The 12,121-nt window shown below is 41.7% G+C and overlaps 1 protein-coding gene across 6 annotated transcripts in view; it reads left to right on the top strand.

Moving 5' to 3' along the window:
* PARP8 (poly(ADP-ribose) polymerase family member 8) overlaps positions 1–12,121 on the top strand; it is a 409,395-nt gene that overhangs the window by 361,777 nt on the left and 35,497 nt on the right. Inside the window, exons 25-26 of one of the 6 annotated variants that reach the window (XM_040339236.1) lie at positions 363–447; positions 5,634–5,713. The exons of 3 other annotated variants lie outside the window; for them this stretch is intronic. In XM_040339236.1, the coding sequence (XP_040195170.1) occupies positions 363–447; positions 5,634–5,713 (165 nt within the window). Of the gene's footprint in view, positions 1–362; positions 448–5,633; positions 6,268–12,121 lie in introns of those variants that run through there. 2 more of the 6 variants (XM_040339225.1, XM_040339246.1) reach the window with 2 other exon arrangements.

Consider the following 12,121-nt stretch of genomic DNA (forward strand, 5'->3'; position numbering starts at 1 on the left):
TAGTGAGGCTGCCAGTGAAAAACCAATAACAAGCCACAGTAGTTGGGAACTAATGGATTCATCAATTTTATTGCTAATGTGGTGCTGCAGGGAGAAGACCTGGCAAGCAGGAACATGGCGCTGGTTGCTTTATTGCACATGTTTCCATTGACACCGATTCTCTCTCAGTTCTGGCTTGCCATTTTCTAGGTTATGGATCATTGCAGTGTCACTCTTGGTGTCTGCAGTGTTACTTTACTGTAACTCATGACTGTTGCTGGAATCAATGTATCACTCTGTGACTTTGGAAATATCATGTTAATCTTTCTATTCTCTGACAGTATTTAATATTATTACCATTTCTGTTTATTTTGTATTTGCAGTGATCACCTCATCCGAATTGCACAAACATGGGGAGATCTGGGTCGTTCCCACTACCGATCATGTCTGTACACGGTTCTTTTTTGTGTAAGTATCATACATTTACTGCACACAATATATCCTACTCCACTCCAATCTGTAAATAGTGCAGTGAATTGCAGTGCAGTGCAGTGCAGGTGAAACTCCAAAAATTTGAATATCATGCAAAAGTTCATTTATTTCACTAATGCAACTTAAAAGGTGAAACTAATATATGAGATACTCATTACATGCAAAGCAAGATAGTTCAAGCCGTGATTTGTCATAATTGTGATGATTATGGCTTACAGCTCATGAACACCCCAAATCCACAATCTCAGAAAATTACAATATTGTGAAAAGGTGCAATATTCTAGGCTCAAAATGTCCCACTCTAATCAGCTAATTAAGCCATAACGCCTGCAAAGGGTTCCTGAGCCATTAAATGGTCTCTCAGTCTGGTTCAGTAGGAATCACAATCATGGGAAAGACTGCTGACCTGACAGTTGTGCAGAAAACCATCATTGACACCCTCCATAAGGAGGGAAAGCCTCAAAAGGTACCGTATTTATCGGCATATAACACACGCGTATAACAAGCACCCCAAGTTTAGGAGGGAATTTTAAGGAAAACAACTTTTAGGAGGGAAGTTTAAGGATAAAAACTTACATTTAAATGCCCATAAATGCAGCCTTATCAGTGTCCATCTGCAGCCTTGTCCATCGTTGCAGAATGATCAGTGTCCATCTGCAGCCCTGCCCAGTGTCCATGCAGCCCTGCCCAGTGTCCATGCAGCCTTGCCCAGTGTCCTTGCAGCCTTGCCCAATGTCCTTGCAGCCTTGCCCAGTGTCCATGCAGCCCTGCCCAGTGTCCATGCAGCCTTGCCCAGTGTCCATGCAGCCTTGCCCAGTGTCCTTGCAACTTGAACGTTAAAAATTACCGCTGCAGCGCAGAAATAGACAGAACCGGATGTTCTGAGTACTCGGCTGTACTCGGCTCCTCTCGCAGTCCCGCCCCTTGCCCAGGCTCCTATGATGGAAATAACACAGGTCCAATGTTGGGACTGGGCGTGACTGCGAGCGGAGCCGAGCCTAGCCGAGTACACAGTACACTCGGCTATGTGTATATCGGCGGCGCTCGCTTCTCTTCCCCTCACAGACAGCGGGGATCGGCGTATAACACGCACCCAGGATTCCCCCCTGATTTAAAAAAAGTTATACGCCGATAAATACGGTAATTGCAAAAGAAGGTGGATGTTACCAAAGTGCTGTATCAAAGCACATTAATAGAAAGTTATGTGGAAGGGAAAAGTGTGGAAGAAAAAGGTGCACAAGGAACAGGGATGACCGCAGCCTGGAGAGGATTTTCAGGAAAAGGCCATTTAAAAGTGTTGGGGACTTTCACAGGGAGTGGACTGAAGCTGGAGTCAGTGCATCAAGAGCCACCACACACAGACGGATCCTAGACATGGGCTTCAAATGTCGTATTCCTCTTGTTGAGCCACTCTTGAACAACAAACAACGTCAGAAGCGTCTTACCTGGGCTAAAGAAAAACAGACCTGGTCTGTCGCTCAGTGGTCCAAAGTCCTCTATTCTGATGAGAGCAAATTTTGCATCTCATTTGGAAACCAAGGACCCAGAGTATAGAGGAAGAATGGAGAGGCACACACTGCAAGATGCTTGAAGTCCAGTGTGAAGATTCCACAGTCTGTGTTTATTTGGGGAGCCATGTCATCTACATGTCACCAACATGGAAACTGCTGTATATTATATACTCTACACTGCTCCAATCTATATTGTGCTGTATGTTATATACTCAGTGATGCTCCATTCTGTACACTTTATTACACACTGCTCCATGCTTTCCTAAATCTCATATAATCCACAGCTGCTTACCTTTTAGTATGCCTAGTGCAATCAGTAAAGGATATACATACACTCCATCAGGGCTCAAAATTTCAGTCCTGAGCTACTAGCCAGGCCTCAAGAGTTACTTGCCACCAGTTGCCCCCACCTAATTCATACACTGCCCTGCGCCTAATTGCACCCGTAAACACGCCTTTTGTAGATTATCTCATGGAATGACAATGTTTTATGCAGAATCAAGTTACAAAATTAAATATTACCAACAACAACTTTAACAAAATGGGACAGGGCACTGGGGGCAGACCAGAGGGACAGGGCACTGGGGGCAGACCAGAGGTACAGGGCACTGGGGGAAGACCAGAGGGACAGGGCACTAGAACTGGGTCTCTTCCCCATTCTCTTGCTGTCTCCTCTGCAACTCCCATCCATCCTCTCTCTCTCTCCCATTCATCTCATCATCAGTAGCCTGTGTGTGTGGCTCCACGCTTGCATGTCCCCACTTCCCCCTTTTATTCAGGCTGGCAGAGAGGAGAGGAGCTGCAGCACAGCGGGAGGGAATACGATCCACACAACTGCACAGCCATTGACACCATAGCACAGCGCACACTGACAGCGCACACTGACAGCGCACAGCACACATTGAGACCAGTCTGTTCACAGTGCTCAGGCTAAACTGTTGGACACTTACATAGAGCACAAGGAGAAGAAACCTGCACAAACTAGAAGGCTGCCGCTCTCATGTCAGGGCAACTTTCAGTGAGCGCTGCACCAGGGTGGTAATTTTTGCAATCCTCCACCTCACTCATTACTTTCTGCTCTCCAGCTACATTGGTCGGGGCCCGGGGGAGGGGGGCAGGCTCAGAGAGGTCATACTGTTAGGTCCCATGGCTTAATGAGAATTGTAAGGAGAGCACCTGTGTACTGCTCTGCCTGTGCGTAGCTCACCAGACTACTTTTCCCGAGCATGCACCTTTCCTCTTCGGCCGCCAATCTCATCGGGACTCTAAGTGTAGGCACAGATTGGAGGGAGATTGGTCATGCAGCCCTGGCATCACTCGCCCCCAGCTTAAATCTACTCGCCAAATGCTAGTAGGCGAGTGGAAATTTTGAGGGCTGCACTCCATGACTATCTGTAGGCAAGAGAATATTCTGAGGGTAAACTTTGGATAAATTCTACAAAATTAAATTCCAGAAAGGGAAAACATACAAATATCAAGACGATGGTAGGCGTGCTGGAGCTTGGGTCCCTAGAGCTTCCAGACATAGTACTAACCACCATAGTAATCCACACCAATGATCTTTCACTGTCGGTGTCTTGTTGAACGCAATAATACACAGTGTTCAATGGAAGTCTTGACAGTAAAAGCATTCGGTTTTCTTTTTTTGTTTCAATGTTTTTATTGAGGTTTTGCATAATACATGAAAGATAACATACAGCTACAGTATATAGTAATTTGCATAAGAATAACAAAGCTGCAAATGAGGTACAAACAAAACATAGAGAACCATAATAGTAATAAATTAAACAGTTACATATATATAGTCATATAGGTCCCTGATTCCATTTGAGCATAACGGGCAAACGTATTGAGACAGTAGAGGGACTCCACTAGTAGTGTGTCGAGGAACCGGGTTCGCCACCAAAGCACTCAAACACCCCTATCGTGAACAATCTGTGATTGAGTAGGGGCGTACCCGGTCAGACCTCTGCCCGTTGTCTTACCGGTTTTCCGATTTGAGAAAGTGAGTCCACTAATGGCTCAAGCCCTGCAAACAAATGAAGGTTTCCCATCGGGGGTGGGATACTTGACATAGGCTCCTTTTCTAAGCAAAGTTTGGAGTTGTGTGTGGTATTCAAACCTGTCCCATGAGTACACCCTAAATTGTTATTACAGGATAGGAAGGGTAAAGGAAGAGAGGTGTGTGTGTGTGGGGAGGTGTGCCTCTGTAGACAGTTGTCTGGAGAAATTATCTGGTACTGGGTGTTCTCCCTCAGGTAAAAGCATTCGGTTTTCAAACCAGAACTGCTTGACTGAAGTGCCAGTAGCTCAGATCCCTGTAGGAGAACTTCGGCCTAACTATGGCTCTTTCGGCATACCAAATATACCAAATATAGAATTGAATGTAAATAATGTTATCATATAGGATCAGAAGAGTTCTGGGGGGCACTTGTGGGGTTTTCACTTTCAGCTTTGAAGTGATTTATTTCTTAACTTTTTTATTAACTTTTTTTAAATTAAATTTTTTTTTTTTTATTTAGTACAGGTAATTATTTAGCGCCATCAATTTACGCAGCACTTTACACATATATAATGTAAATTTACATCAGGCCCTATCCTCAAGGAGCTTACAATCTAAGGGCCAGATTCACAGTCGAATACGCCGGCGTATCTACTGATACTCCGGCGTATTTTCAAATTTGCCGCGTCGTATCTTTAGTTTGAATTCTCAAACCAAGATACAACGGCTTCTGGCTTCGATCCGACAGGCGTACGGCTTCGTACGCCTTCGGATCGTATGTGTAATACTTCGGCGCCCGCTGGGTGGTGTTCGCGTCGTTTTCCGCGACAGGTATGCTAATTAGCTGTTTACGGCGATCCACGAAGCTATGCGTGCTCGTCGCATTCTCTTACGTCGTCACTAGCCGGCTTTTCCCGTCGTAAAGTTACAGCTGCTATTTCATGGTTTATATTTAGACCAGCCATGTTAAAGTATGGCCGTCGTTCCCGCGTCAAATTTTGAATTTTTTTTCTTTTTTGCGTAAGTCGTCCGGGAATAGGAAAGGACGTAACGCACGTCGCCGTTCAAAAAATTACATCGGTGCGACGTCATTTCGCGCAAAGCATGGCGGGAAATTACAAAACGGAGCATGCGCAGTACGTTCGGCGCGGGAACGCGCCTAATTTAAATGATACACGCCCCATTTGAATTAGGCGGGCTTGCGCCGGACGGATTTACGCTACGCCGCCGCAATTTTACAGGCAAGTGCTTTGTGAATCAAGCATTTGCGCTGAAAACTTGCGGCGGTGTAACGTAAATGGGATACGTTACGCCGCCGGAATTGATCATGAATCTGGCCCTAAGGTCCTAAACTCACATTTAATACACATAGTGGGGCCAATTTAGACAGGAGCCTATTGACCTACCAGCATGTCTTTGGAGTGTGAGAGGAAACCCACGTAGGTACAGGGAGAGACCATGCAAACTCCAAGCATTTAGTGCCTTGTTGGGATTCGAACCAACACCCCTAGTGCTGATAGGCAGACGTGCTAATCACCTAGCCATGTATTATTTTTTTATTTTATTATTATTGTTTTTTTTTTATATTATTTATGAATGTATTATTTATTAACCTTTACTATTATTGTTATCTTTTTTTTTTTGTAAAGCTACGAAGATGGTCAAGTAGGAGATACAAGCATTAACACACAAGAGCCAAGTAGCTATAAAGAGATTCTTCGAGTCATCGGTAACCAAACAGCTACTGGATAAAATTCATCATTCATTGAATGTGGGGGCTTCATCAGTATCAAAGCTGGACTTTGTACTGATGTATATTAGGATTCTATTTATTATTGCTCTTTATTGTTATTACACACGGATGTACAAATTTAAAATTATCCTATTGTTTCCTATTTTAAACATTTGACCATTATGAGGCTTATTTACTGGCACAACAGAATAATTTCATATGAAATTATATAATATACTGTGGTTTCTATAAGACAGTCTAACATAAATCAGAGGCAGTAACTGGATTTGTGCTAATACGTTTTCTTAGTTCTTTATGCCAAACAGTTCTAATTTCTACTAAGAATTGCTAAGGGTTTTCCTTGCAATAAACAAACCAAAATGTTTATTGATTTTATGCTGAACTTAATTGGAATATAATATTATTATTGTAATATGTGAAGTGCTTCTCTGGAAGTCAGGTTCAAATGTTCACCATAAGTACTGTAGATAGAATTTGCAAAACTTTTATTTGGTTACAGACGGTATTATATAATAAACGGTATGACAGAACTCTTCTGTTGATGTTTTAGGGTACTCTGTACTGGCGTCATAATTTTGGCGCCAATGTACTGGCATCTAATTTTTTTATTTCCTTTGTGTTTATTTATGTTACTTAATTTTTGGCTTTCCATGCTTGTCCGTTGCAAGAGAAGTAAACAAGAAATGTCTGTGGAGACTCGTTTTAAAGGGACCATATAGCACATATTTTGAGTTATTGCTGTGTTTAACTTAAGCTAATTCTTCATTTGATTTTCAACTTTTAACAAGTCTGTTTTTCCATTTTTTTTTTTATTATCTTGAAAATATAGTAAATTGTAAATGAGCCACTAGAGGGAGCAGTCACTTAGTTTGCAATCATTATGCCTCCCTTTTTAGAGCCACTTATAAAAAATGCATCCTTGAAAGAAAATGATTAATATTTACCGTTCCTGACACCCAAGCTGACCATCTTCTTTCTCTCTTGAAGAGCTAAGCTATCTGTACCCTGTAATGAAAATAATTAATGCTTACCTGCCTTGCTGTTCAAGCCATCCATCCTCACTCTCTTGAAGAGCTAAGCTAGTTGAACAGTGTATAGCATCTGACACTTCTGGGTTTGTTGGATCCCTTTGCCACGTACACACGATCGGAAATTCCGACAAGAAAAATGTGGATTCTTTCTGACGGAATGTTGGCTCAAACTCGTGTTGCATACACACGGTCACACAAATCTTGTTGGAAATTCCGACCGTCAAGAACGCGGTGACGTACAAGAAGTGCGACGAGCCGAGATCAATGGAGTTCAATAGGCAGTTCGGCTCTTCTGCTTGATTCTGAGCATGCAGATTTTTTTGCGAGTCGGAATTGCATACAGACAAGAGTTTTTTTTGATAGGAACTTTTTCCGTCTGAAAAATAGAGCACCTGCTCTCAATCTTTTGACGGCGGAATTTCCGATGGCAAAAGTCCGATGGAGCATACACATGGTCGGAATTTCCGACCAAAAGCTCACATCGGACTTTTGTTGTCGGAATTTCCGATCGTGTGTACGCGGCATAAGTCTTTGGTGTGTTGAATTTTTGGTCCCCCACTGTTTGCTGTGGTTCCTTCCACTGGCCCCTATGTCACTTGCTGTGTTCTGTACTGAAGTATGAGCTGGTGGAAGGAACCACCGAAGGGGGGGGGGGGGGCGGTATTTTCAATATGAACCTTCTTTACTCTTTAGTAAACTTTTCAACACTTTTGGATGGATTTACTAAAGCAGCAGAGATTGTTTGCTTTGCAATGTGAGCGCAAGGAAGCATAATTTAAAGCTGTGTTTACTTCAAGCGTGCAATCTTGTGCAAATGATTAGGTATTCAACGTGCATATAGCTTCACCTTATGTACTACATGAAGACGCTAGTAAATCAAACCTGCATTGTAAGAAAAAGCATATCTGTTATTTTCCACTGCAGAGCAGGATGCAGAGCCTGTAATAAGCAAATATGTCCCCCCATCATACACATATATAATTTCAAAGTATACATAGAAACAAGTAAAACATTAAAATAACACGCATAGATGTTATGGTTTACATTAAACAGGCATAATTATGTGTGTATTTAAAATATCAATTAAAAGCCTATATATTCTCTCGGAAAGCATTTACATTGCAGTTGAAATGTGCTTTTTTAATCATTTCACCCCAGAAAGGTTTATCAAACACTTTATAAAACACAACAGGTAAGCACATTTACATGTAAAATGAACTCATCAAAGAAAGCTTCGGAAACATTCTTGAGATTATGATGTTTTTTCTCATTTCTTTTTTTCTGCTTTTCTTGTTGGTTTCTATCTTTATAATTACCATCTTTATAATCATTAGTCATTGGAGAAGCAGATGAAGGGTCCATGTACTTTTTTAAACCTATTTTCCTTCAGGCTGGGTTCACACCCAATGCCGATGCGGCTCCTGTGCGTCCTGGTTCAATGTTTCAGGTCTCCGATTTCAGCCTGAATTTTGGGCTGAATTCAGACCTGAAACGGACCAAAAGATGCACAGGACTCCTGATCATATTGCACTGAAGCAGCATCGGAGATATGTAAACCGGCTTCATAGAGAGCCGGCCACAATCTCCTGCTATTGCGCATTGGAGCCAATGAGCTAAAAATTGACTAAAAACTGGATGAAGGTTCAAAAAACATTCAAGAATTGTTTTAAGCGCTAGTTCACACCATGCAGTCAGCTTCCGGTCAGTTTTCAGGGCAGAAACTAGAGGCATTGGAATACATGGAAAACACTGTGCATGCATTTTGTGCAGAAAAAAAGCGCACAGAACTGAACGGAATTGCGCTTGGTGTGAACTAGCACTAAAGAAAGATTTAAGACTGATACAAGTCAAATGAAATAATAAAATCTACAGTGAAGTACACGTTTTATTTAACGACAAAAGAAAGAAAGGCGCACCAGCCTAGTGTGTTACCGTTGACCGTTTTAATAAAATAAAATGGTAATGAAAAACTACTCACAAGAGAAATGAGATAATATGCTTGTCAACAACGATGTGGTAGATACCCCTCGAGCCACACTCCAGAATAGGGGGATAGAGGTGTGTCACTGCCGGCTGACGCGTTTCGAGGCGACAAGGACCTCTTCATCAGAGCACAGCAGTGATGAAGAGGTCCTTGTCCCCTCGAAACGCGTCAGCCGGCAGTGACACACTTCTATCCCCCCTATTCTGGAGTGTGGCTCGAGGGATATCTACCACATCGTTGTTGACAAGCATATTATGTAATTTCTCTTGTGAGTAGTTTTTCATTACCATTTTATTTTATTAAAACTGTCAATGGTAACATACTAGGCTGGTGCGCCTTTCTTTCTTTTCTTTTGTCGTTTTCTACTAGGACATTCCCCGTCCATGAAGGGCAGCAAGGCCACTGTGAAGCCTCGTACACACGACCGAGTTTCTCGGCAAAAACCAGCAAGAAACTTGCTGGGAGATATTTTTTTGCCAAGGAAACCGGTCGTGTGTACATTTTCGTCTAGGAAACTGTCGAGAAACTCGACGAGCCAAAAAGAGAGAAAGTTCTCTATTTCCTTGACATGAATGGAGAAAATTGGCTTGTCAAGTTTCTCGACGGCTTCACAAGGAACTCGACGAGCAAAACGATGCGTTTCGCCCGTCGAGTTTCTTGGTCGTGTGTACGAGGCCTTACTGTTTTTGACACTGTTGGTGTGTTCCATGTGGAATATTGAATAACTGTTGGACAATCCACCCGTGCGCAGGAGTTTTGTTTTTTCTGTGTAACACTTTTTATTTAGTTTGTATGCTCTGGGAGATCGGCTAACTTTACATTAGTAATCCTTGCTTTTGAAACTTTGATAAAATAGAGATCTAAGAAGCTCTGTCATTATGAAATATAGAAATGTTTCTTTTGTTTAGACCAGAATTCATCCATGTAAAGAATCAACAGATTGCCTATCAACACCTACTGTCAGCTACATATTAGATTTTAGAGTAGTCATTTGATGAACTCATTAAGGCAGACTGGCTTACTCAGAGGGGGATCTCTCCACTGATCCACGCTGAACAGACAGATGACAGGTCTGCATATTGGACACAGACATAGCCTGCTCTTGTCTATGGGGCAATCAGATGGAAACAAACAACCTGTCCATTGCTATCCAATTCCAATTCAGACAGATGGGGAATAGATCCCCCATCTGTCTGTTTTTGGCAGACAGGATCGGATGGTGGCGAGTGTCCGTTGACATCCGCCGCTCCATAGAAGAGACTGTAAAGCCCTGTACACACGATCGGATATCTGATGGAATCTAATCCGATGAAGCTGACTTTCATCAGTCTTGCCTACACACCATCGGTCAAAAATCCGACCGTGTCCAAACGCGGTGACGTAAAACACTTCGACGTGCTGAGAAAAATGAAGTTCAATATTTCCGAGCGTCGACTTGATTCTGAGCATGTGTGGATTTTTGACCGATGGACTTCCACATAGACGATAGTTTTTTTATCCATAGGAAAAATTTAAAACATGTTCTGTTTTTTTTTCACCGATGGAAAACAAACTGATGAGTCCATTGGTCTGTTTTCATCGGACAAACCGATCGTGTGTACAGGGCTTAACAGTCTGATCAGGTCCACCTGAAAAACTGACAGGCAGATCTGATCGGATCGCCTGTGTGAAAGGGGCCTTACATTTTCCTTTCCAAATTACTTTGTTTCAAGGAAATAGAGTCATTGCTACAATATCTTACGATCAGTTCACATTCATTAGTAAAACATGTATTTGGATCGACACATGACAAACAAATGCTGCAATGCAAAGTCATTTTCCAGGAGGAGTTAAATGAAATCAGGTTCCTTGTTGCTTTTGGTGATAACACCTCAGAATAAAACTTATCTCAGCTAAAAAGAACCTTTTTACTGGAAATTGTATTTCCTGGAATAACACTTTTTGGTCACCAGGCTGGTTGTATTTGTAATAGGGCAATGGCCAACTCATGGAATGATCTTGAGTCTAGTAAGCTATGGACATGTTCATTAGTTTGTGGCCGAATGCATTTTCGTCTGAATTTCTGGGATTTTCACGTTTGTTTTAACAAACGGTAACGAAAAGGCAGAATCCGAAATCCAAAAGTTTCAACATAAAAAATGCTTTATTTTCATTTCTTTGCGACAACAATTCGATATGGATACAAGATTTGACATGAGGATGACAATAGCGATCTGTGTCTATCGAACCTGTGGTTGAATGTGCCTCTATTAGTCCGAGATTATTCTACATAGAGGGAAAAGATTCTACATTATAGAGACATGAAGATTCCACGAAGCAGCTAAAAACATACGATCGCCGCAAGCGGACATTTATGGTCAAATGCTCCGCCCATAGGCTATATAAGAATTCTAATGTTGGTTGACTAGTAATAATAATTAATAAATATAACATTAGAAATCTACTATAGCCTATGGGCGGAGCATTTGACCATAAATGTCCGCTTGCGGCGTCGTACAGTTTAGCTGCTTCGTCGAATCTTCTTAGAACATTTGACAGACACCATAAGCCTTCAACTGGCAGATTCAACCTTAATTCATTCGGATTTTTGGACAAATGCATTTTTTAACAAAACAAAATAAATAAAATCACATTTCGTGAGTAACTAAATAAATGTATTTTTTGGACAAAACCGAAATTCCGAAATGAAATTTTTCAGTGTGCATGTCTAGTAAGCTATGGTTGTCCATTCTACACCAGACCTGTAGAAGGTGTTGACCCCCAGTAAAATGATCTATTGTTTTTTGGTTCTAGCTCGCCTTTTTATTAGAAGACTAACGTGATTTGTTAAATTGTATATCCCGCATTCAAACAGGCATTTTATGGAATGTGGCAGCCTTGCTGTCTTCAGAATGTCGAGCAAAGCATATTTTGAATATAATATTTTCTGTAACCTTTAACATAGAAAGGGGGACAGGACACTTGTTTAATCTAACTAGTTATGCTTTAACCTGTTTGTGAAGGTTCTCTTTTATCCAGGTCTTGGAGTAGTCACTAGTAGAAGATTTTCTTATTCAACTGGACTTGTTCTGTATGTTGAAGACCTTTTTCCAGTAGCTTCATTAGAACTAAAAACAACGGCTTATGTAAACTGTACAAAGGGATTGATGTGCTGAAACTGGGGAGTGCAAAATCGGGTGCAGCTCTTCATAGAAACCAATCAGCTTCCGGGTTTTATTGTCAAAGCCTAATTGTATAAGTGGAATCTGATTGGCTACCATGCACAGCTGCACCAGATTTTGCTCTCCCCAGTTTTAGCAAATCAACCCCAATGTCTTCAGTATTAAAGAATAAGTCCAACTGAATGTGACTATGCTCTAGCTACACATT

The sequence above is a fragment of the Rana temporaria genome, chromosome 1 (assembly GCF_905171775.1).
Source record: "Rana temporaria chromosome 1, aRanTem1.1, whole genome shotgun sequence".
In the NCBI taxonomy this organism is placed as follows: domain Eukaryota; kingdom Metazoa; phylum Chordata; class Amphibia; order Anura; family Ranidae; genus Rana; species Rana temporaria.